Source organism: Narcine bancroftii, chromosome 1 (genome assembly GCF_036971445.1).
Source record: "Narcine bancroftii isolate sNarBan1 chromosome 1, sNarBan1.hap1, whole genome shotgun sequence".
Taxonomy (NCBI): Eukaryota; Metazoa; Chordata; class Chondrichthyes; order Torpediniformes; family Narcinidae; genus Narcine; species Narcine bancroftii.
Genome location: NC_091469.1, coordinates 454,742,842 through 454,769,680, shown reverse-complemented (window position 1 = coordinate 454,769,680; position 26,839 = coordinate 454,742,842). Strand labels below are relative to the sequence as shown.

At 39.3% G+C, this 26,839-nt stretch overlaps 1 protein-coding gene across 11 annotated transcripts in view; it reads right to left on the bottom strand.

Moving 5' to 3' along the window:
- Window positions 1-26,839, bottom strand: part of LOC138751807 (phosphatidylinositol 5-phosphate 4-kinase type-2 alpha) — a 282,764-nt gene that overhangs the window by 111,511 nt on the left and 144,414 nt on the right. For all 11 annotated transcript variants that reach the window (XM_069914619.1, XM_069914618.1, XM_069914616.1 and 8 more), the window contains one exon: window positions 24,544-24,640. In XM_069914619.1, coding sequence (XP_069770720.1) covers window positions 24,544-24,640 — 97 coding nt within the window. The remainder of the gene's footprint in view (window positions 1-24,543; window positions 24,641-26,839) is intronic.

The window sequence follows — 26,839 nt, the reverse complement described above, 5'->3', positions numbered from 1 at the left end:
TCCCAGATCCCCATGTTCTACCACATTCTTCAGTGGCCTATCATTTACCATTTATGTCCTTTCATGGTTTGTCCTTCCAAAATGCAACACCACACTTGTCTGCATTAAATTCCATCTGTCATTTTTTATCCCATTTCTCTAGCCGGTCCAGATCCCTCTGAAAGCCTTCCTTACTGTCCACAACACCTCCAATCTTTGTGTCACCTTGAAACTTGCTGATCCAACTTACCACGTTATTATCCAGATCATTAATAAAGATGACAAACACAATGGACCAAGCATCGATCCCTGAGGCACACCACTAGCCTCCAGTAGGAGAAGCAATCATCCACCACCACTCTCTATGGCTTCTCCTATAGAGCCAATGTCAGAATACTTTCTGTGGTGCATCCATGAAAATTGGTAAGGGAATTTGCAAAATTTCCTCATGCTTGATGAAATAGAGGCACCGATGCACCTTTCTGGCTGCAGTGTCAATCCCAACCTCTGGTTGTGAAAACACCCTTCTACCAGTGTCCTCCATCTTCCCTCAAATTTGTGAGGCAGGAACTTCCCCACGTGAAGCTGAGTACCCCTACCCCAATGCTTCAGCCATGCATTCATCTGCTAGAACTCCCTATTTCTATCTTCCCTAGTGCATGGGAGCTGGCCGCTCACCCTCACAACTGAGAATGCTGTGGACTCTATCACAGTCATTCCTGATCTGGTACCTGGGAGGCAACATACTATCTGAGAGCCTCCTATCTGTTCACCTAACTAATGAATCCCCAATCACTACAGCTTTCCTCTTCTTCACCCCCCCCCCCCACCCCTTTCCTTCTAAGCCAAAGAGCCAGACTCTGTGCCAGAGACCAGACCACCACGACTTGTCTCTGGAGATTATTTTCCCCCTATCCCCCACAATGGTATCCAAAACAATATACTTATGGTTGAGGGGAAAGGCCACAGGGGTTCTCTGCACTGTATGCCTATTCTCCTTCCCTTTCATAACAGTCACCTGATCTTTGAGGGTTTTTTTCTGAAAGTTCCTATCACCTCCTTTGCCCCCTGAATGATCCAGAGTTTGTACAGCTCTATTTTCCAGACTCAGTCTGTGCTGAGCTGCAGCTGGATGCACCTCTTGCAGGTGTAGCCATCAGGAAGGACAAACCAAGAAAGGACATAAATGGTAAATGATAGGCCACTGAAGAATGTGGTAGAACACGGGGATCTGGGATTACAGATACATCATTACCTGAAAGTGGCGTCAAGAGGTTGTAAAGAGGGCTTTTGCCATCTTGGCCTTCATAAATCAAAGAATTGAGTACAGGAGTTGGGATGCTATGTTAAAGTTGTACAATGCACTCCATTATCTATTCTTTGTTCATATGCAAAGATCTTACCTGAGAAGATCTTTGCTGTAGGATAAAGCAGTGTCCAATGAGTTTACTCGAATATGGGAAGATAAGATGTTTATATATAAACCTCAGAATTCATTTTGCTACTGCCATCAGCCGTTAGATCATCAATGAAGATAAGTGCGCCAGTACCTGTGGCAGCCGTACATGCCAAGGCCATAACACCCCCATTACGTTTCACAAATGAGGTGGTACGCTTTGGATTTTGGGCAGTCCTTTACGCCTCCACAATTTGCTCTTGCCATCACTCTGATGCATCTGTCCACAAGACTTTTTCTTCAGAATTCTGCAGGCATTTTTAAATACTTCTTGGCAAACTGTAATCTGGCCATCCTGTTTCAGTGGCTAACTAGTGGAAAGTCGTCATTGACACATCCACACCTGCCTCCTGAAGAGTGTTTCTGATCTGTCGGACAGGCGTTTGGGGATTTTTTTTACATAATAATGAGAATTCTTCTGTACTCAGCAGTGGAGGTCTTCCTTGGCCTACCAGTCCATTTGTGATTACTGAGTGTACCAGAATGCTCTTTCTTCTTAATGAGGTTCCAAACTGCTGATTATGGTAATTCTAAAGTTTGGGCGATGTCTCTTACTACTTTATTCTTGTTTTACAGCCTCATGGTTTTTTTTTTACTTCATTGGCACAACTCTGGTCCTTAATTTGAAAAATGCCAACTAGACTCCAAAAGTGATCAAAAGCTTCGAAACAAGCCCAACTCTCTTATACCTGCAACAATGAAGCAATTAAACATACCTGAGTAAACACAAACACCTGTAAAACCAAATGCCCCATACATCATAGTGCCCTGAAATGAGGGGACTATGTATAAAAAGTGCTATAATTTCTACATGGTCAAACCAAAATGTATACAAATAACCTTGAATAAAACCTGGAATGTGCACTTTAATCACATGTGAATTGTTTGATTACAAATTTAAAATCATAGAGCACAGGGGCAAATAAAGGAAAATAAAATGTATTTGTCCCAAACATTATGGAGGGCACTGCATGTACAAAATACCTTGTGTTCTCCTTAATACTAATGCAAGAACATTTCATGAGTTTGTTGGAAACACTTTTCAGGTCAGGCTAATCTGTACAAAGAGAAACAAGTGTTAAAACTTCAGGTTGAAGTCTTCTTCATCAGAACAGCAAAGAGTGAAAACAAATTAGTTTTAAGTTGCAGAGTGAGGAAAGCATAAATGGAATAATTCTGATAGGATTAGGATTGTGACAAGGAACACAGAACAATCTGCCGCAGGAACTCACGGGGTTGAATAGCATCAGTGGAGTCAGGGATGGGGGAAGGAATTACTGACTTTAATGAAAGATTTCGACCTGAACTACAGACAAATTATTTTTTTCCCCAGATGCGGTTCAACTCGCCAAGTTACTCCAGATTCTAGCATCTACAGTCCTGTGCTTCCATTTAATGAGAAAAATTACAACAAGGGAAAATATGAACAAAGGAATGTAAAAGCTGCAAATGCAGAGTTGAATGAATGTCCAGCAGGACACTTTTTAAGTTGCAAAGTTTACAAAGTGAAACCATGTTATTCTATTCAAATCAATGCTGGGATCTAAGCCATCAATATGCTATCTCATGTTGTGGATGTTGATTGGGGTAGAGAGGAACGTAACATCAGACAGTTGCCAAAAACACACACAAATGCTGGAGAAACTTAGCAGATCAAACAGTGCCTTTATGTAGCAAAGGTGAAGATACATCACCATCATTTTGGGTTTGAGCCCTTCATCAAGGTGCCATATCATTCTCAACACACCAACGCTCCTGTCTAGACACATTTATTCTGTGAATATCAACTTATCAGCTACTTTGGACACTGGCTTCCTTCACATTTAACTTGAGAACTTTTATGGCTGAAATGCCTTCTTACAATTATACCCTGAAACAAAATGACTTCATTACTAGCCATTGAAAACTATCCTGTCCCACGTAACATTGGGTCAGATCAACAAGCTTGCACCACATGTTTATTACTCGCCAGGTGCCCACAGCCTCAGACCTTTTAGGCTGAAAGCCTTGCTGCTGGAACTTTACCATAGCAGTGGATTTGTTTATGAATGATGACCAGAGTACATATGGGAGAAACTAAGGACTCACCCACAGACTACCCTGGTGGCCTTCAAGCAGCACAAAGGTCTCTCCCGCTACTCCTATATGTCTCTGTACAAGCTGGTAACAAGATTTAAATAACTTAAAAAATAACTTTAAAAAAATTAAAGCATATTTAAAGTAAGTGAAGATATTTTAATATGAAATAAAGTGAAACAACTAATCCCTGATTATTCTCAATGGGATGATCTGTTCAAATAAACAAGTTTCTCAGTTCCACAAGACACTGCCGTCATTAGGGATGAATGGCTGGCAAGGGCCAACATGGACAAACAAGGAGAGGCAGAAGTTCTCTCTAGTCTTGGTGATTGTCCATGTGGCTTATTGAATTTGCCCATCTAATATTAAATTGCAGGAAAGTTCATATTTTCATTTCCATTCACAAACAAAATGGTTTGGGGCTATTTGAACAGTTTAGAACCATAAATGTCACATTCATCTAAGGTTAAGTCCTTATCACTGAGGAAAAGGAGGTGACTGCAAACATATTTTTTATTATTTTTCTTCATATGAACAAAGATCTGTATGGAATTTCATCCTTCATAGACTATCTATCAGTCGCTCATCCTGCATCAGTTTCCCCCAATCAAACTCACTGTGGATTTTCTGACTTTAATGAAGCTACGGACAAGACTATATTCATTATGCATTTACTTTAGTGCGATTCCTCAATTCTTTTTGCCAGTCTTGTAGCTAAAATTATTTCTTTTTGACGATGTTCTAAGTTAGACAGAAACTAGTTTGCCTGCAGAGAAACTAATTCAATATCCCATTGAGCGATCAGGGGATGGTGGAGGATCTTTCTGGGAAAAGACTTCATACCTGTATTCCCACTGAAATTTAGAATTTTATGTCGATAATGGAATTTGAATCGTAAGTTCAGATTTTAAAATATTGCTCATAGATTGTTTTAAAATAAATCAGAAATTAAGTGGTTCTGTTCAATCTAATCATGAGTTGTGAAGAACTAATACCTGCAGCAGTCTATCTTTATTTAATTACTGTGACCTTTGAATAGGACTTTTTGCTCACGAAACAAGAAAAAAGTCTTTTGGACATTTGCCAAGTCTTTCCTCCTTATTTAAGCTGCAAGAAGTGACTTATTAGGCCTAAAGGGTCCACGCCAGTTGCCAATTGAGCAATCCCATCAGTCCCATTCATCATCTATTATTGTTATCATTCACCCGTCATCTCCTCTTTGATCAATTTTCCACTTACCTACACTAAAGGGTAACGTGCTGCAGCCAACAAGCTTTTGGAATGTGGAAAGAAACTGAGGAATCAGGCAGGAGCCAACACAGCCTCAAGATCCACGCAGACAGTACACAAGGTCAGGAACAACCCAAGTCTCTGCAGCTGTAATGCTGCACCAGGCCAGTTATCTTCCTCTTCTAACAAAACTGGATACAAAGGAGAGAGTGATAACCTATTTCCTTACCGCACAAAGCTGCAGTCAAGCAATTACACACGTGAAAGTAGGGTTGCAGAAATGGATATCCTTCACACCACCTCCCCTTTATTTCATCCTCATTCATCTTGGCCTTCATCTTTGGTTTCTTCTGCTATATATTAACTGGTAAACTAATGTGGCTTTCATCAGGTATGGCCAAAACGTGAAAACTTCAATGATTATTATCACCCAGAGTCTTGTACGTTGGCATAATTCTTCTCTCTGGATACAGATGTTTTCAATATGAAGCATTTAAAGTACATCTTGAAGATCTAGAGTAGTTTCATTTTCACCTGCATTAGTACCAAGTTTTCCATAAAATCGAGCATAGGATCTGTAAGTATTCTACAAAACAATATACAAATCTTGATTTGAGTGTCAGCTTTTATTTTAAAGAGAAAATACAAACAAGTTGCAGGTTTTACAATAAAAAAATACTAAAGGATGGCAAGAAAATGAGGGCTTAAAGTCAAGAACTATGCGTTATTTGAAAAAAGCTGTGTACTTAAATCAGATGACATCAAAACAAATTGGTCCCCGTAGGCGAGATTTTACATTAAAACAAAGTTCAATTTAACATTGCATTTTCTCCTTTTGTATTTAAAAGTTCATGCAAAGAAAAGAAATGTTTCAGATTTATGAAATCTTTTGTTTTTCATCCAAGCAAAATAATGTAAAAGTTAAATAAAACCATATTTTCAATACCTTTGAAACATTACAAGCACATTGAAATGCTGTCTTAAATGATAGTTTATGCAGATATTTATGATTGCATACACAAGAGATGTTAGTCTTGTTGAAGAATAAGCTACAAAATGAAGTCAAACCTGAACATTAGAATTAGATGCATTTATGAAATAGAATGTGCCTCACAAAATGCAATCTGGTTTAAAAGAAAATAAACAACCACCAAATAGAACAAGGTCTATCAATGTTCAACAATCATTTGGAATAAGTTATCAGTCAATTGAACATGCAATAGAAATTAATTAGTAGAAATGAGACATATAAATAGATTGCCTGTGTGGTAGACAAATTATCCCAAAGCAAAATACTGCAGATGCTGGACATGCAGAGGTCAGGTGGCATCTGTATAGTACAAAACATTTCAAATTGATGACCTCTTAATGCAAATCCCTGGTGTTCTGATGACATATCAGAAATCTGAAACACTGTCTTTGCTTTTCTCTCTCCACATTTGAAATATACCTGCAGGGTATTTCCAGCATCTTCTGCAGACCTAATTATACAAGTTCACCTTACATAAAATTGCTGTAACTACCAACATCAGTTGAAAGAGCAGCATTTATCATCCTGTAACTATATTATTTGGACATTAGCGAAATGTATTTTGGATGGGGTGAGAATGTCTTTAAAGTCATTCCTGAAAGAAATAGTTTGGGTAGTGTTGAATCACACTCTCCTGAGAAGCAAATGAGAACAAAGCCTGAGGTTTTTTAAAATGAGGAAAGAGATAAAGAGGAATATAATTTAAAAAAAGGCTGATTAATGAAAGCATCTGGTTACAAACCCTAGTGAGAACCAGGCTGATTATAAAAGAATCAGAGGAATTTTGAAAATTAAAGTTGGTAAAGTGAGCACATGAGAAAAGATTTGCTGACAATTTAAAAAGGGATCCAAAACATTGAATAAGCATTCAAATGGCAGTGCAGATGGGCAGTACAGAGATGAGTGGGACATATCAGGGATGAAAGTAAGAATTGGCACATGGTCATCTTAGGATATTAAATAAACACTTGGCATTTGCCTTTACTGGGAAACAGGATGCTTCTGAAAGGAAAGTGAAGGAGGGGATATTGAGCAATACATAAACTGCCGGAGGAACTCAATGGATCAGGTAGCATCCATGGAAGGCAATAGTTAGTCAACGCTTCATACCAAATCTTTCATCAGAAATAGCAGAAATAAGCAAAAGCCCAAATAAAAGGGTAGTGGGGGAGCACAGGCTGGCAGATGATGGTGAATACATACAGTTAGGAGGAGGAAGGAGAGGGGGGAGAGGGAAAAAAGCGGTGGGATGTAATAGGAGGAAGAAACTGAAGATACATTCTGATAGGTGTAAGAAAGGGAAGGGGGTAGGGAGCTGGAGGAAGAAATGTGACAGGCATATTGAGAGGGCAGAGGAGGAATGGAGCTGGAGAGATGAGGGAAGACAAAAGGTAGGGGTATTGAGTAAATAAAAGGCGGGGGGGGGGGAAGAAAGAGGTTACCATAAATTGGAGATATTGATGCTGTTTGGGTGGAGACTGTCAAGACAAAATACAATGCACTGTTTCTCCAAATTTGCATGTGGTCTCAGCCTGACAGTAAAGCAGGCCATGTGTACAGACATGTCCATTGAGGAATTGGAAATGGAATCAAAGTGGAGGTGAGTAAGGGTGACAGCTGGACCTTAAATTGAAATCTGGAGTACTGTAATCAGTTCTGGTCAGCAGGAAGGATTTGATAACCTTTGGAAAAAGTGGAATGTTACCTGAAAGTATAGATGGATCTACGCTAAATAATTAGGTTGAAGAGGTTGGATTGTTCTTCTTGGAACAAAAGAGAATAAAAAGGAGATCTGTTCAGGTTATCGAAGATAATGACAGACTTAAATCAGATAAATGTGGGAAAAAAAAAACTATTTCCACCACATGTTGGTGGACAGACCATGGGACAAAGATTTAACAATATTAGGCAAGAGATATGGGACAAATTCAGTTTAATTTATCTGGTGTGGTTAATGGCCTATAATTCACTGCCTAGAAGGGTGATGAATGTAGAGGTGAGCAATGGCTTCAAGAGGGAATTGAATAGGAAACTGAATAGACCTTCAGTCTAAATTGTTCATGCCAACCAAATTTCCCATCTAATATAGGTCCATTTAACTGGATATGGTCATATCCCTTCATTTAAAAGGCATTTAGACAGGTACCTGGATAGAAATGTCACAACTGTACCTGCCTCTACCAGTTCCTCCAGTGGCTCATTCCAAACCTCACTTCCCTCCCACTTTGTGATCTCGTCCCCATCTTCATTTGTCCAGTATCCTCTCTCTTGGGCCCTTCCCTGTCCCACTTTTAATGATTCCTACCTCCCTTTCTCAATTTAATCTTGAAAAATGGCCCCAACCTAAAACAGTGACTGTTTATTTCCCTCTATAGATGCTGACTAATCAAAGAGTCCCTCCAGATTCTCATTGTTATCTCAGTCCAAATAGCTCACTGGTTAGACCACTGGTTATAGCTCCAATAGCTCAGTGGTTAGAGTACTGGCCTTGTAAACCAGGGGTTGCGAGTTAGTTCCTTGGTGGAGCCTCAATCCTGTAAAGGGCGCTTGACAAAGTGGCAACTCTGTCTTCCTTATGGTCGACAACGTTAAAAGAATTTCATGTATGTTACACTCTAAATATAGTTTTATGTGACAATAATTGTACCTTTAACCTCTGTAGAGTTCGTCAAAAGAGCTTGGTTGATCCAAACCAAGGCTTTTATTAGCAAAAGACAGGAGCTCGTCAAAAGAGCTTGGTTGATCCAAACCAAGGCTTTTATTAGCAAAAGACAGGAGCTCTTCACAGGTGGCCGACCAGTCCGGAATGATCCGACCTGGCTAGGGACACAACCCTTTAAGGCCCAGACAGTAGGCGTGGCTTAGCTCTCAGCCAATTGCTGTAAGCACAGTCTAGATACTGTAACTATATACACTATATACATTGGTGATAGATCTGTACTATCACAACTTCCACCCTCTGTAAACAAAAAAAAGCCCTGCCCCTCAGGTCCATTTTAAATATTTCTCCCTCTATTCTATTGTTTTAGACTTCTTGCTCCGAGAAATATATTATCACCATTCACATCAGCTATACCCCTAATGATTTTGTATACCCTCAAGATCACCCCTCAGTCACAAAAACTTCAACGAAAAAGGTCCTAGCCTATCCAGCCTTTTCCCAAATATCAAAGCCGCCAGTTCCAATGACATCCTCATTAATTTTTTTTATATAGTCAAATACAACCAGAACTGTGCACAATATTTCAAATGCTCCTTACAATATTTTTTTATAGCTGTAGGTGAGAGAAACAAAATTGCAGAAATACAGGGACAAAGTGGGGATACGGAAATTTGAATGATTGGAGTCTTCCTCAGCGAGCCAGCATGAACCCAAGGTGCGAACGACATTCTTCTGTGTTGTATTGGCCACACAGGAAATTTCTCCTCATTTGTCAACCTCCTTCTCCATTGCTAAATATTGCACCACCCTGGCTACTAGCTTCTAAGTGCTTGCTGGTACTCCTTGTTCAATGTGTCTACTGACTGCTTAATGGCTGAGCTCAGATCATTTGCTCACCCACCACAGGACTGTATGATGTCTTGGTCAACAGCAAGCACCAAATTAGGTAAATCATGTTGCACACCGATGATCTTGGCCATTCCCTCTTCATGGACTCAGGCTGTCAAGTTCTCACCATGGATGTTAGTCTAGCAGGTCCAAGACAAAGTATGACTTCTGGCTGCACCCAGAAAAAAAACTGTCATGATCCTGACTTGCAGGGACACAAGAAACAACAAGAGTGAACTCTGCAGCCCTTCAAGCCTGCCCTGCAAATTATCAAGCTCATAGATAGATCTTCTGCCTCATCACCATTTCCCGACACTATTTCTAAATCTGTTTATTCCCTTGATGCCCAAAGATTTAATAATTTGTTAATAAATAATCGAAGCTCCATAACCACCTGAGCTACAGAATTCCAAAGGTTCACCACCCTGTGAGTAAAGGAATTTCTCATCTCTGTCCTAAACTCTTATTCTCAGTATGTGTCCCCATCCTAATCTCCTCAGCCAACACCTAACCTGCAGAATTTTGAATGTTCCTAAACTTGATATATTACACTTCTAGTCAGATTACACTTCTGATAGATTACACTTCTAGTCCACTCGATCCCTCCTCGTATGACAGACCCACCAGCCCTGGAAACTGACTGGAGAATCTTTGCTGAATTCTTTCTGTTCCTTAACAAAAGTAACAAATCCTGGTTTCTTTAATAGCATTGTATTAAGCCACCATCTGTAAGACAATTGCACCACTTCCAGACTTGCACAAGAGAGAAACAACATAGATTGATCCTATATGACACGGCTTTTATATTCGGCTTGGAGTACTCTACCTTACAAATGTGCCGATACCAAAAGAAAATCTATTCTAGAAAATGAATCATGTCTAAATGAATGAAAGGAGAAATCTTTCTCTGTAGGATTTACTCTCCTCCAAATATCAATTAAATTCAAATCTTTCATCAAGGCCCCTCATTGTATTGCCGTCTTTGATTTCTTTATACTTTTCGAAGACCTCTTCAACAAAGGATCTAAAACAGTTAAAATCTCCCACAACCAAAATATTTTCCTTGGGCTGATTTAACAAGAAAAAAGCCTCCGACATAAAGCTTTCATCATCCACATTAGGTGCGTAGATATTTAACAAAGTCCATGATTCAGCAAAAATTTTACAATTCAACCTCAAAACCCTCCCTGCATTACCTTCAAAGGATTCTAATTCAAACGGTAATTTCTTATGAATTAAGATCTCTACACCTCTCACGGAATTGAAAGAAGAAGAAAACACATGACCAACCCAATCTCTCTTCAATTTCATATGTTCATTTTCAGTCAAATGTGTCTCTTGCAAAAAAGCAATATCGACTTTCATGTTTTTAATATAAGACAACACTCGTTTATGCTTAATAGGATTATTCAATCCCTGGACATTAAAAGTTGCAAAGTTCAAATTAGACATTTCAGTAAAAATTCTACAATAAAATATTACTCCCCTTTCTAATTCCCTAAATATTCTAAACCCGCCACCCTATATAAAAATACCACAAAAGCAAAAAAATATAAACTTCCCCTCAGTAAACTACCAAAAAGTAGCAACTCCCTAAAAATCTGGGTGTGGTAAAACCCACTAGTGGCAGACGACTATCAGGTCTCAGTGTCATCCACCACCCCCCCCCACCCCTATCAGACTTTCACAAAGTAATTATTCAGACATATTCAACCCAGTGATTCCAATCCCAATGATTGTTCCGGGTCTTCAATATCAAAAAGACTTTGTGTCAATTCAACCTGAACTCCTTCTATGGCAATTTTTTAAGCTGAGGAGATCAGAACTATACATAATACCCTAGATGTGGTCTCATCAAACCCACATACTAATATGATAAAATTTACTTACTCCTTATGTGCAATAAACTTCAACATAGTATTGCTTTCTTAATCACTTGCTGCACCAGTGTTGGCTTTCCATACGAATACACGAACATCCTTTTAAAACAATTCCCAATCCCTCCCTCAAAGTAGAAGTTATTGAAAATCTTGTGCCCATGCCTCATAAACATAAATAGACTGTCCCCTCTCACCCTCTCTACACAACCTTACAAATGATCCACCTATGCACCCCACCAGGAACCCCCTACTCCATCTATGGAAATCTGCAAACTCCACTTTGGCTTCATCTGTCACCTCAAAACCTATAACATCAAAGTCTAGCAAAGTCACCCTCATGACCGGTTGTGGTAAATCAGGATACACCACTAATCACTCTGAGAAGGGCCCCTTTATTCATGCTCCTTGTTTTTTTCTCAACCTATTTCGACATATTACCATCAGTTTTATGACCTTTCAGTTAATTCATCAACCACCTGGAAAGGGCACTGGAAAGCCTTTTGAAAGTACAAATACACGATCTCCTCCATTTACCCCTCACTCTCTCTCCTGGACACCTTTTCAAATACCTCTGATAGATTACCCAAAATGGCTTGCTTTGTAAAACAAAAGATAAACTTACTTTGGCTCCTATTCCTCTCCCACCACAGTACTCAATACTCAATGCCATTTTTTTCCCTCTGTGGCATCATCAAATCCACATGTTTAGGTCTACAATTTTAGATTGAAATAATATTTTAAATAAATTGTCACTTCCTTTCTCCCAGCACAATTCATTGGAGTTATTTCTGAATACCAAGTAGACTGGGTGAGATTTCACATCACTGACAACTTGGAGAGATTAAAAATAAACTTTCTGGAGTTCCTGACATTTTTAAAGTATGCTTGTTCACTGCACAGAGGATGAAGTTATGCAAGGACATTGCTAATGGATTCTAGTGAGTAGAAGACTCAGAAATGACAGCAATTCAATGAACTTACAAGTTCACAGACAGAACTTCTGCTGAATGACTCCCCTTGAAATGTTGAAGAATCCACCCTCCAAACAGAATATGGTTATTTCTAATGAACTGGCAACTGCACCCAATGTGCCTCAAATTCTAAAATGTATTTCTGAAGGGTACTGTGTGCACATGGTAATACTGATTATGCGTAAACAGGTTGCAAATTCGGATGACTTGTGCGTTACTTTAATGAAAACGGTAAGTTCATAGAGAAATTATATCGAGGTCAGCTCAAATTATGTTAGGAGTGTAGTGGCGGCTACACTGCTCCTTCAATAACACATGCAACCAGACGGGTTGAGCTCAGTGAGCAGACTAGTTTATTGCAGGCTGCTGGGCTGCACTTATACTACCAGTCTGGACCTGTCTGAGAACCGCGCTGGAAGGCGCTGACGTCACCCGGGCGTCACGTGGTCCCCAAGCGCGGGTTTCTGAGCCCCGAGGTGGAAGAAAGGGGAAACCCCCCCCAACGGCGCCACTTTGGCCGGCTGCCCCGCCGCGTGACTTACAAACGGGGCTGGTTCGCCTGCCTTGTGGTGAGCTGCCACAGGAGATTCATTATCTACAAATCTTCAGCATTCATTAAAAAAAGGCCACAAGAAACCGCAAAGGATCCATGTTTTGAGCCAACAATTTGTGGTAAGTAGGATCAGTAATTTCAGGAAGTGTCAATGAATGGAGCAGAACAAGGACCTCAAGTGGGTGATTGAAACATGAGGAGATAGTTTAATTAGCCTGCATGGGAAAGTGCACACATATCAAATGGAGAACTTAATACAAATATTTTTAATGCACTTAGATTTTGTTTTCAAATTAAATATGCATTCATATTGGAAACTTTTTTTGTTTGGGCAAGTAATTTGTTAATACTTTTGTCAATACAATCTGGTTTAATCACCAAACTTTATACATGTGCAAGTGGAGGACCTTCAAAGGTGAAATTTTGAGAGTACAGAGTTTGTATGTTATTATCAAAGGCAAAATGAGAAGACATAGGGAACCTTGGTTTGCGAGGGATATTGGGGAGCTGGTTTGGAAGAAGAGCAAGGTATATTACAGGTATAGGCAACATGGAGCAAATGAGATACTCGAAAGTATAAAAAATGCAAGAAAAATCTTAAAGAAATCAGGAAGGTTAAAAGAAGACATGAGGTTGCTTGGGCAGACAATATGAAGGAAAATCCTCAGGGTTTCTACAGGTATATTAAGAGTATACTCTTAATATCCTTGAGGATCAGAGTGGTTGGCTTTGTATGGAGACCAAAGAAATATGAGGGGTTTTAAATTTTTTTTCATCCATATTCATTCAGGAAAATGGCAAAGAGTTGAGGGAAGTAAGGAAAACAAGCAGTGAGGTCATGGAACCTATACAGATTAAAGAGGAGGAAATGTTTGCTGTCTTAAAGCAAATAAGGGTGGATAAATCTTTAGGACCTGACAAGATATTCCCTCGGACCTTGAGGGAGGCTAGTGTACAAATTGCAGGGACTCTGGCAGAAATATTTAAAATGTCCTTAGCCACAGGTGTCATGCCAGAGGATTGTCAAGATGGAGCTTATGCTGTTCCGTTGTTTAAATAAAGGCTCCAAGTGTAACCCAGGAAATTATAGGCTGGTGAGCCTGACGTCAGTAGTAGATAAATTATTGGAAGGTTTTTTAACGAGATCGGATATATAATTACTTGGATAGCCATGGACTGATTAGGGAGAGCTAACTTAGCTTTGTGTGAGGTAGGTCGTGTTTAACTAATCTTAAGAGTTTTTCGAGATTACCAGGAAAGTTGAGAAAGGAAAGGCTATGAATGTTGTCTACATGGACATTAGTAAGGACTTTGACAAAGTCCCACATGGGAGGTTAGTCAGGACAGTTCAGAAGCTAGGTATTCATGGTGAAGTAGTGAACTGGATTCGACAATAGCTGGAACGGGAGAGGGCAAAGGGTAGTTGTGTGCCTCAGGGAATCAGTGCTGGGACCATTGTTGTTTGCCATCTCTATCAATGATCTGGAGGATAATGTAAATTGCATCAGCTAGTTTGTAAATGACTAAAATTGGAGGTGTCGTGGACAGCAAAGGTTTTCAAAGCTTGCAGAGGGATCTGGACCAGCTGGAAAAATGGGATGAAAAATGGCAGATGGAATTTAATGCAGACAAATGTGAGGTGTTGCAGTTTGGAAGGACAAAACAAGGTCATACACGGTAAATGGTAGGGCTCTGTGCAGTAAGGTAGAACAGAGAGATCTGGGAATACAGATACATAATTCCCTGAAAATGACATCACAAGTGGATAGAGTTGTAAAGAAAGCTTTTTACATATTGCCCTTGTTATGAGCCCAAAGGACCTCATAGCCCAGCAGCAATAGACATTCACCAAGACAAGTGGTTTTTAAAATAAAAGTTATTTTTAATCAACTTTAAACATGAAAATAGAATCAAACTTTAACTTAACTCTATATTTAACTAACCCAAATTAAACCCCTTCTCATTCTAAGCACTCGTGAATGCAATGTGTGCATAAATTTAAGAAAAGTTCTTTGGTTCACAGTTCAATCTCACTTCTCCTTCTTCCAAGTTCTCTGGATGCAAGCAATTCTTATACTGTGCAAAGAATTTAACATGTATAAAGTTCACCAGGTTTTGGTGCTCAAAAGGTAAACATTTACCGCTCAGGAAGGTTCTTGTAGGGATTGCAAAGAGAGATTTATTGTTCCAGGATTTCCACATCTGAGGTACCACCATTAGTCACCTCAATGTCTTGCTGATGAAACTTGCCCCATCAGGGTTTTCCAGATGGTAACCTCTTTCTTTCAGGCCACCACAGAGTCCCTTTCTGTTCCACTTATTCCAAGAGAAACATCAGACAGATAGCACTTCCAGCCGTCCACTGCTCTGGAACTTGTCATCAGTTTCAACCAGCTCTTCCTGGCTTGCCCTGTTCAACTGCTTTTCAGTGTCACACAAACAAGCTGAGAGGGCTTCTCTTCTCTCCCTTCAACTGAAATTGCTAGAAAGTCCATGTGACTCACTTACAAAATCCCCACCTTCCTCAGCAAACAACAGGAGTTCTTCTCCTTAGTCAAGATGTTGTCTTGTGTAAACAAAACCCAGGAGTGACCTTTCTGTGAGCACCCTGCAGAAAGGTACTTGTAGCCAGCCTGTCTCCAGTTCATTCATTCATTCATCAGTTCAATTAACATCTACTTGTGAAATGTGCTTAGCATTCTCCATTCTTTCTCCAATATTATTGAATATGAATTCTTCAGTCTTTCAAATAAAATCTGTTTTAAAATGTGTGTATGTATGTAACCTTACTCTAAATCTTACAAATTCTCCCTAAATAATGCCAAATTCTCCCAAATTATTAATCCATTACAACCCTTCATAAATCAGAGTATTGACTTTAGGAATTGAGAGGTTATGGTGAGGTTGTATAAGACATTTCTGAGGCCAAATTTGGAATATTGTGTGCAGTTTTGGCCACCTAACTACAGAAAAGATATTAATAAGATAGAAAAAGTGCAGAGAAGATTTACTAGGATGCTGCCTGGACTTCAGGAACTGAGTTACAGGGAAAGGTTAAACAGGTTACGATTCTATTACCTGAGAGTGTAGAAGAATGAGAGGAGATTTGATAGGAGGCATTTAAAATTTTGAGGGGAATAGATAGAGTAAATGTAGATAGGCTTTTTCTGCTGAGCTGTAGATGAGACACAAACCAAAGGACATGGGTTAAGAGTGAAAGGGGAAAAATTTAAGGGGAACATGAGGGGGAATTTCATCACACAGAGAGTGGTAGGGGTGTGGAAGAAGCTTCCAACTGAAGTGGTGAAAGAGGGCTCAATTTTAAAATTTAAGAGGAACTTGGACAGGTATATGGTTGAGAGAGGTATGGAAGGCTATGGACTGGGTGCATGTCAATGGGACTAGGCAAAAAAAAGATTCAGCACAGCCTAGAAGGGCCTAAGAGGCCTGTGCTGTAATTTTCTAAAAGGCTAGATCAACATTTACCATCCTAATTGGTGGTAATTTTGGTCCTTCCTAACTCAATTTACATCAGTGGTTTGGCGATCCCCTTGGGACACTATGATGCCCATGGAATTCAGCTGTATTTTCTGACCCTTGATTCATCAGACAATCCTTGTTGAATTGCTGGAGAAAAATTAGTGGTTTGTGAGGAGCAAACAATGTTTATCACCTCCCCAGCCTTTCTGATCTCCAGCCATTTTCTGGGATTTTCCACTGCTTGCACAGTGAAATTCAAGAGCAAGGCCAACATGGTCAGTGAAAGTCAGTGCTTCAATGGACTGGAGTCCATTCATCAAAGTCAGCTCACTCATCTGACAAAGTGGGCTCGCAGGAAGATGCTTGGTCAACTTCCAAAGTTATCAGAAAATCTGACTGAATGTTCTTATGGACAAAGGATATGTAATTTATACAGTGAAGTTCTGCAGTTTGCAGTTGAATTTAACATTATTTGCTTGAACGATTAATTTTCAATTTAAATTATGCTGTGTAACTTTAGAACGTTTCTCTGAGTGATGTATTTTAACCCCAAAGTTCTCACACAATCTCAAACATACCATCAACTTCATTTTGTGTTGATTTTATTTATGTTAAATTTTATTAAAGTTTGGCTTGAATCTTCCATTGCAGAGCTGTTAAATATGCTTTTGGTTTTGAATAGACAGACAAGACATTCAGACAAGAGAGAAAAATGCAGCTTAAATGATGGTAAGAGGAGAAATTCCTTCAAAAGATAGAAGTCTGATGTAATAACTTACAAACACTTGTGAAGATTATGTGGAAAATATGTTATACAACATTCAATTATAACATGAGAAACAAGATTGCGGATGCTGGAATCTTGAGTGAATAAAGGAATGAAGGAACTGAGCAGGCCAGGCAGCAACCATGGAGAGAAAATGGCCACTGTTTCAGGACAATGTCATGGACAAGACAAGAAATAACTTTGAATACTTCTGAAAGGTGCACAGGTTAAAGTAAACAAGAGTTGCAAAAGGGCAGAATAACTACAATAATTACATACATTTAAAACTGATAAAAACCACAACTGGAAGGAGAAACACATCCTTTGAATATCAAGTTCAGTTATTCATCATCTCTATAATTCTTTGAACACTGTTTAAGCAAAAGGTCCTGGTAAATATAATCAATAGAAGAAATGGAGATCCCGGTGATCTTCTTGGCCGTTTTGATGATCCGATGCTTTGTAGCTACCAAACTGCACAATGATGCAGGCAGAAAGGACACTCTCAATTGAGCTCCTGTAAACATTGTCAAGATGGAACTGGAAGCCTTTCCCTTCTCAATCTCCTAAGGAAGTGTAGGCACTGCTGCACCTTCCCAATAAATGAGATGTTGCGGGTCATCCTTCACATGCACACCAGGACAATGGTGCTTACCACCCTCTCCATGATGGAACCATTGATGTGTAATGGAGAAAGGTCGACCTTCATCCTCCTGAAGTCCACAATCATCTCCTTTGTCTTGTCCACAATGAGACAGGTTGTTGTTCTTGCTCCATTTTAGGAGCTGCCCAACCTCCTCTCTGTAAGCCAATTAACATTGCTGCCAACTGTTGTATCATCTGAAAACATGATGATTCTGTTAGAACCAAATCTGGCAGTGCAGTAGTGAGTCAGCAGTATAAACAGTAGCAGGCTGAGCACACAGCCCTGAGGTGGGTCAGTGTTCAGCATAATGGGACTTGGTGTTTTGCTACCAACCTCGACTGACTGCGGTCTTTCAGTCTCAAAGTCCAAAATCCATTTGCAGAGAGGAGTGTTGAGTCCCAATGAGGACAGTTTATCCACCAGCTTCTGTGGTATGATCGTGTTTAACACTGAGCTAAAGTCAATGAAAACAGCTTGGCATATAAGGCATCATTCTCTTGTTGGGTTAGAATGGAGTGGAGGGTCAAGGCTTTGGACTGGTTTAAATGGTAGGCAAACTGGAATAGGTCCAATGTCACTAGAAAGTGCAATTTGATGTATTTCATTATGCTCAAAGTACTTCATGATCTCAGAGCTCAGATCCCTTGTACATTCCTGAGCTAGGGATGCAGCCTTCAGGACAGGAGACAAGATGGAACTAAGATCAACCAAGGCCGAACTCTCCCATGCAATCTGGAAGGCGAAGTGTGTGTACACACAAAAGATCCATAGTCAACTGTTCCACAACAACAATATTAAGTTCAAGTTTATTATCATCCAATTGTACAAGTACAAATTGATGAAACAGCGTTCTCGGAGCAAAAACATGAAAATACCTAACCAGACAAAATATATTATCTATGTTTATAAAAATAAATAAATATTTTTAATGAATAGTAGTCTTGGAGCGTTTGCATGAGCAGTTCATTTAGTCATTCAGCAGTCTCACTGCTCATAGGAAGAAGCATTTTCTCAGCCTGTTGGTTCTTGCTCCAATATTCCTGTGTGTGGGGTGGTCGAGGTCCTTAAAGATCTTGTGATCCCTCTTCAAACAATGGTCCTGTTTGATTGCATCAATGCAAGGAAGGGATACCCCAGAAATCCTTTCTGCCACCCTTCGATAGTCTAGTCTGGATTGACCTCCGATCCAATGTTCAACAACAACATTATCACATGGTGATGCAGCCAGCCAGGATGCCCTCGATAGAACTCACAGAGAAAGTTGACAGGATGGTGGCTTGTAGCTTTGTCCGTCTCAGTATTCTCAGGAAGTGCAATCTTTATTTCACCTTCCTGGCAAGTGAGGAGATGCTGTGTGACCAGGATATGTGGCAAGGTATCAAAACAATAACAGATTACAAGACAACTTTGCCAGTCAATGATAATGACGTCTCCCTTCTGGATGGCTTGGACCTCTATGCATTGTTTGACAAGAAGATCAGACTGATGCCGAAAAAAGCTCCATCTCCCCCTGAAGACCAGGCCCCTTGCACACCCACTGCTGAGGTGAGGAGAATCCTGTCCAAGGTGAACCCACGCAAGGCAATCAGACCTGATAACGTAGCTGGTCGGCAACGTTCCCTCTGATTTTTAGTTAGCTTGAGCAAAAATCTTATGTTATGCAAGTTTTTTTCCTCTGACAAAAGTATGCGTGCACTGAATTTGCTTACGCAAATGTAAACTTGAAATTGTTTCAAGCTAATTTTGGCACAGCCTCTCATGGCTAATAAAACTGTATTGGCATGTTTTAATATTATACAAGTATGATTAATTTCTTGTTTAACCGACTAACTAGTTAACAGAAACAGTTAGCTAAGAGATTATTTTCAATAAGTATAATTATTATTTACCACATTATTTTAGGTACCATACTTGATGGCAATTTTCCCCAAAACAAATTGCCTCTCAAACCACCCCGGGTCCTATAAGCAAAGGTGGCACTCCACATAGTGGAGTCTTTCATCTGCAAGATGGCAACAGGAGAAAAACACTCAAACTACTCATCTGTGATTTCTGGTGTCGCTCATTCCCTCCCTCCTTCCCACCCACTGCTCTCTCCCTCCTGTCGCTTGCTCTCTCCTACAGTGCTTTGAGGGGAGCTCAGGGCCTCAATGATCAGCCTTTGTTTGACGAATTGAATGAGGCATGGGGGCAGGTGGCAGAGAGTGAGCGGCTGCCACCCACCCCTGCGCCTCATTCAATCTGTTCGGAGGGACCGTGGTCGTCGAACAAAGCCTGATCACCTGATCAGCGCTCCCCTTAAAGCAAGCGACTGTTCGTCTGCTCCCTGTGATGGTGGGCCTGGGTGTGAGGAGGCTTCGGCATCTCAGCCAGGCAAGGCTGGAGGGTTTTCATCGAAAGGAGTGAAGGCAAATACAAATCTCACACAAAAATTGGCGGTGGGGGGCTATATGCTGTCAAATACGATAACTTCCCTTTGTGCACACATTAATTACCTTTGTGCACTGGTTGCAAAATATGTGTGCATGAGCACACACGCACAGCTTAGAGAGAACAGTGCCGGCTGGGTACTGACTGAGGTGTTTTTGAACATTTCAACACGTCACTACAGCAGTCCATCCTCACCGTGGGTTTCAAGGCAGCCACCATCATCCCAGTACCAAAGAGGGTGGCAGATACAGGCCTCAATGACTACTGCTCAGTGGCATTTATCTCTACCATTATGAAATACTTAAGAGTGTCTGGTGATGGAAAGTGTTGTAAAGCATCCCCCAGAGTCATTGGCACCTTTTAAATTTGCCTAACGATGAAACCATTCGATGACAATACTATGACCTTGTCCCTCCACTCCATCCTGTCCCACCTCGAGAACGATGCCTCATACGCCAGGCTGCTGTTCATTGACTGCAACTCAGCGTAAAATATGGCTGGTGGAGAAGCTGTCCTCGCTGGGACTCAATATTTCTTTCCATAATTGGATTCTGGACTTCTTAACTGAAAGATCACAGTCTGTCCAGGTTGGTAGCAATAAGTAGAGCACCATCACACTGAGCACTGGCATACCTTACAGCTGTATGCTCCGCCTGCTGCTGTTCACACGACTGACCCATGACTGCATCGCCAGATCCAGCCATCAAGTTTGCAGAGGACATGACAGTAGCTGGTCTCATCAGCAACAATGAATTACAAAGAGGTAGAAGTGAAGATAACAACCTAAGTGCAAATGTGGACAAGACAAAAGAGATGGTTGTGAACTTCAGTTAGATCACCCTCCATTGCACATTAACAGCTCAGTCATGGATATAGACAACACTTTCAAAGTATCATCTTCCAAAGCATGAGCTGTGATATCCAAAATTTAGATCTCTTTAATCCAGCAAATCAAACTCTATGGCTGTTACTTTATGTAGTTTTAATTCATTGATAAAACTGATAAACATTTTGCATAGCTTTATTAAGACTTTCATAACAATGAATAACAAAGTATTTACTATATGATAGAGATATAAAAGATATATAGATATATTAAAAAGCTTTTTAAAGAGATACACAAACTTTAAAGAGATACAAAAATTCAAAGAAAAATTTCTCGTGCTCAAGCTTCCTTCATATCTTGTTGAATAATGAGCAAGCCGTTAGTCTGGCCAGATATTATGGCATATTACATCATAATCACTGTGGTAACACTACAAACAATAGTTCTCTTAAAGAGACAGACACAAAATTAGCTAAGTATCAGAAAACACAAGGCTTTAACCTTTAAAACGGAGAAAATAGACAGCTCCAAATTCCTCCGTGTCCACTTAACACCTGACCTATCCTGGATACACAGCTCCTCACTTGTCAGGAAGGCACAATAATGATTGTACTTTCTTAGAAGGCTGGGGAGAGCAAGGCTACCAGACACTATTCTATCAACTTTCTACAAGAGCTCTATTGAGAGCATCCTGGCTGGCTGTATCACAGTGTGGTACAGTTGCAATGCAAAATTGAATTGGAGGTCAATCCACAGGACCTTAAAAGCAGTAGAGAAGGTCACTGGTATCTGCATCTTCCCCTCCTCCCCCCTCCCCCCACCTCGTTATCGATGTGATTTACCGGCTTGATCTTTAAAGAGGGCTTGTAAAATCAATGATGAACCTTACAACGCCACATGCAGCATCTTCTATCTAACCCGGTCGGGAAAGAGGAACAGAAGTATCAGAGACAGAATCACCATGCAAAGGAACAACTTCTTTCCACAGGCAGCGAGACTGCTGAGTGACTAATGGACTGCTAAAACAACTCTACGAAACACCACTAATATTCATAATATTCACTTTAAACATATGTATACATGTACTGTACTTGTCTGTATGAGTGTTACGTCTGTATATGCGTTGACACTGTTTTGCATTGTGGATAGAAGAATGCTGTTTTGCCTGGTTGCACTGGTATAATCAGATAATAAATAAACTTGAATGAGATCGTCAGCCATTACTACATTTTTCTCACCACTTTGTCATGTTAGTTTTTAAAAAAAGAGGCTGACATATATATATATATATATATATATATATATATTTATATATATATATATATATATATATATATATATTCATATATATTTATATATATATATATTCATATATATTTATATATATATATATATATATATTTATATATATTTATTTATATATATATATATTTATATATATATATATTTATATTTATATATATATGTGTGTGTGTGTGTATATATATATATGTGTGTGTGTGTGTATATATATATATGTGTGTGTGTGTGTGTGTGTGTGTGTATATATATATATATATGTGTGTGTGTGTGTGTATATATATATATATGTGTGTGTGTGTGTGTGTGTATATATATATATATATATACATATATAACAAGTCTATAACCTTAAAATTGGAAAAGGCAAATGACAACAACAGTAAAAAATAGATACTGGGCCAAAGAGGAAACATTAGCAGATCTAATCATAAAATATACCTTTTGGCAAAGCTTAATCCTAGAAACAGAGAGAAAGTTGGAGAAGTTTAGATGGAAATTCCAGCTTTGCAGAACTATAAAACTTCATCATAATCATAAAAGACATTTTATTAGGAAGTATATAGTTTGGGGTCCACAGACATCCACGCTATAAGCGATTCTGTGGATTAACAAATCGCGTTCTCATGAGGTTTCAGTGTAGTTATTAAGATAGTGGGGTGGTCATGGCACAAGAGAAATAATTTTTGGTGCTGAGGCTTATACTGATGAGAGGCTCACTTGATCAGCAGATGGGTGGGAATTGAACAAGGTGGCTTGGTTCAAGTATAATCTGATAGATTTCAAATGAATTCAAGATTCTGACGGAAGAGAAGCCAACCGTAAAAATGTTTGAATAGATCAGTATGAAATTAGCCAAAGTATCCAAGATCTCTGCAACAACAGATCAGCCATATGTAGGTTGGAGATGAGCGATATGGCTGGTATTTTCCATCCATTTTTGATCAGGTTTCCATAACTGTTCATTTAAAAAAATGTGTTACTTCTGTTGCTGCGTACCAGCAACAGTCGTCTGCCAATAGCATTGCTTTCCATTCACCAATTAATTTATTTTGCAATTTAAAAGGTTGAAACTTATGCCATCAGTAGATTATTCATTGCTTTGTTCAATTTTGTCATATTAAAATATTTGCCAAACTGTTACAAGTGTAATCAGAGATTTTTTTTAAAAATTCCAAAACACTAAAAATACTATAACACTGCAAAGTGTGAATCAGGGACTAATCCCCTCATGCTGATGGCTTTGCTAGCTTCCCTGGTTACAAATAGGAGGGCAAATTCAAGAGACTTGTAACCAATAAACAGACTATGCTGCAAGAAAGGAGTTTAACTAATCCTTTCTTCTTTTGAGCACAGTTTGAAAGCTGTGGTTTTCAAACTTTTTCTTTCCACTCACATACCACTTTAAGTGACCCCATGCCATAGGAGCTCTGTGATTAGTAAGGGATTACTTAAAGTGGTATGCGAGTGGCAAAAAAAAAGGTTGAGAACCACTGCTCTAGACCCAATTGTTACTGAAATATTTTGCTTGAGAAAAATTGTCATTGGCCCATTTCCTTTGGAGTTACGAAACCATGCACATAACGAGTCAATTAGGTACGATTATAACAATGATTGTCAAGCTTTTTCTTTCCACTCACATACCACCTTAAGCAATCCCTTACTAATCACAGAGCACCTTTGGCAAAGGGGTTACTTTAGGTGGTAGGCTAGTGGAAAGAAAAAGTTTGAAAAACCACTGTTTTAAAGAGCATCATGTAAGCTAATCTCTGGTGTTTGCATAGACATAGCATTAAAAGTATGTATCTAAGAGTGTCATGAATACCAAGGTAAGTGTACTCAATATAACATGAAATCAAACACACCAAGTTGTACAATATCAAAGTAGATTCCAGTCATCAAATCAAAACTTGCAAAGAAGTCATTACTCCTTGCAAGCTTGGAAAACCAGTTGAAACTTGGCACATTGGGAAACAAAATTCTTATTTATGTTATAAACAATTAAGTTTTTCACACTCCAAACATTCTTGGACTCCAAAATTATTTTGAAAATTAAGAACATTTAGGTTCACTCTTAATCCATAATCAACAATGTAACATTTAATAAAATGAAGATTTTTAACATTTATCAATACCACTCCATGGACAACTGATTAGCCAATTTGGTCCTCAGCAAATCTTTAATCTTAGAATTAATAAGCAGATTCCAAGCTAACCAACTTGAATTTGCCTTGGGATCAAAGTTCATCTTCGTTGAGATTCTGTGCTTTGAATATTTATACAAGTACATAGCCTAATGAAAATCTAACTTTGCCTAATTTAGTAAATGGCAATCCTGTATATGTTACTGAATTATTACAAGACCTACCTGGAAATCCTGATCGTCAATTGAAAACCTCTCTCTCAAATTTCGGAAGACCAAAGGACAGTATTCCTTAAACTTAAAATGGCTGGGCATATTCTCCCTGTCAAATAAAACAGAATTTTCTTTAGATTCCATTCTACATTCTGACCAGTTACAAGGAAAGAAAAATAATATTAAAATTGCAGTGCTGATGTGATTTCCATGCAAGTTAACAGATGAGCTGATTTTAAATAAAAGGGAAGAACTTGCAAGGGATAAAGTAGAGGAGAATTCAATGGAGTTGCGGCACATTCTGTCATTTAAGAGAAGGTTGGATGTGTACGTGGAGGAGAGGGGGTTGGAGGGTTATTGGCAGAGAGCGGGAAGTTTGAGCTAGTGGAGTTGTTCTAGTGAACCGGCGTGGACTCGAAAGGCCAACATGGCCTGTTTCCGCTCCGTAAATGATGATATGGTTATATATGGTTATATGGTATGAGAAGCTGCCTCAAGAAGGAAGCCAACATCATAAAGGCCGGGCTCTTGAACCTCCCCATTCTATCCGAATCATAAACTACTCCAGGACTACCAAAAGATGTGTCTGCCAGATTGAAATATCACTTTTTTCTTGAACTTACTTAACTATGGAAATTTACCCATTCTTTTATATTTATTATCTTTTTCCATTTGGCATATTGTGGTCATTTAATTTGTACTATTATAGTTGATGTTTATCTTATGTATCTCTGCAACTGGAGCAAGAACTTCAGAGCTTCTGTATATAACTGCACTTAAGTAATAACAATAAATTCTCATCGTCATCTGCATCCAAGAATTTTTAGTGACTGCAGTGACAGTAAAACCCATTTGTGGATTACTTTCAAAATGCAAAGAATTCCAAGATGGTACAAGAAGATTACCCAAGGTAATCTCAGCCTGCGACATCACAGGCACCAGACCACTCCATCGAGGACATCTTCATGAGGAGGAATCTTAAAAAAAAGCAGCCCTTATCCTCAAAGACCCCCACCATCCAGGACATGCCCTCTTCAATTTGCTACCATCAGGAAAAAGGTACAGGAGTCTAAAGACAAGGACTCAACAGCACAAGAACAGCTTCTTCCCCACTGCCATCAGATTCCTGAATAGTCAATAGTTTTATGAATCCCAAGATGCTGCATTACTTCTTGTGCACTAATATTATGTTTGTCCTTACAGTATAGTAAGATGGTATAAAAATGAATGCCCAACTATGACGCTGCCACAAAACATCAAATTTCATGACTTGTTCATGACAATAAATTCTGATTCCTCTCTTCAAAAAGGAATGGAGGCGAAAGGCAGGGAACTAGTTTAACATCTACTGTTGGCAAGATGCCAGTCAACAATCAACGAGGAAATAACTAATCATTTCTGAAAGCTAAATATAATCAAGTGAATCCAATCAATATGGATCAATCACTTTGAGGGTACAATCAAGAAAGTTGATGGAGGGAAACCTAAGTTTAGATTTCCAAAAGGCTACCACAAGAGGCTGGGGTACAATAGCCCAAGGTATTGGAGGAAGTGTGTTAATATGGATTGAAAACTGTATGACTCAGAAAACAGTTGAAATAAATGAGTCCTTTTTGGGTTAGAGGGAAGTAACTGGGGAAGTACTGAGGGATCTGTTCCTTGCCCTCAGTCACCAGAATATAAAACGGCACAGCCGGAGGCTCTTCAGACCACAACATCTGCACTGAACATGATGCCAAATCAAATTAAATGTCTTCTGCCTGCACATGAACTATATCCTTCCATTTCCTACATATTCAGCTGTCACTCAAACAGTACTGGTGCATCTAATTTATTATTTACTCCAATGACTTGGAGGAGGGAAGCACTGCAAGGTTTCCAAGTTTGGTAATGATAGAAAAATAGGTGAAGGGCATGCTGTGATAAGGACATGATAATTCTGCAATGGTTTACTGATAATTTGAATGAAAACTTGGCAAATGAATTTTAATGTGGAGAAGCACAGTCATGTAAGAGGAATCAAAAGGAGGATTATTAAATGGAGAGAAACAGGAAGTAAGTGAAATTCAAAAGGGACTAAGCATTCGAGCATAAATCAGTAAAGTTTAGCAGGCAGGTCCAATAAGTAGAAGGCACATTGGCCCTTATTATGAAGTGACTCGAGTTTAAGGGTAAGAATGTTTTGTTTAATCAGTACAGTGTGTTCATGAGGCCACACCAGGCAAACTACGTGTAGTTTTGATCCAATTGCCTAACAAACGGTATAATTGCATAGGAAGCAGTCCGAAGGAGATTCATCGGGCTGAGT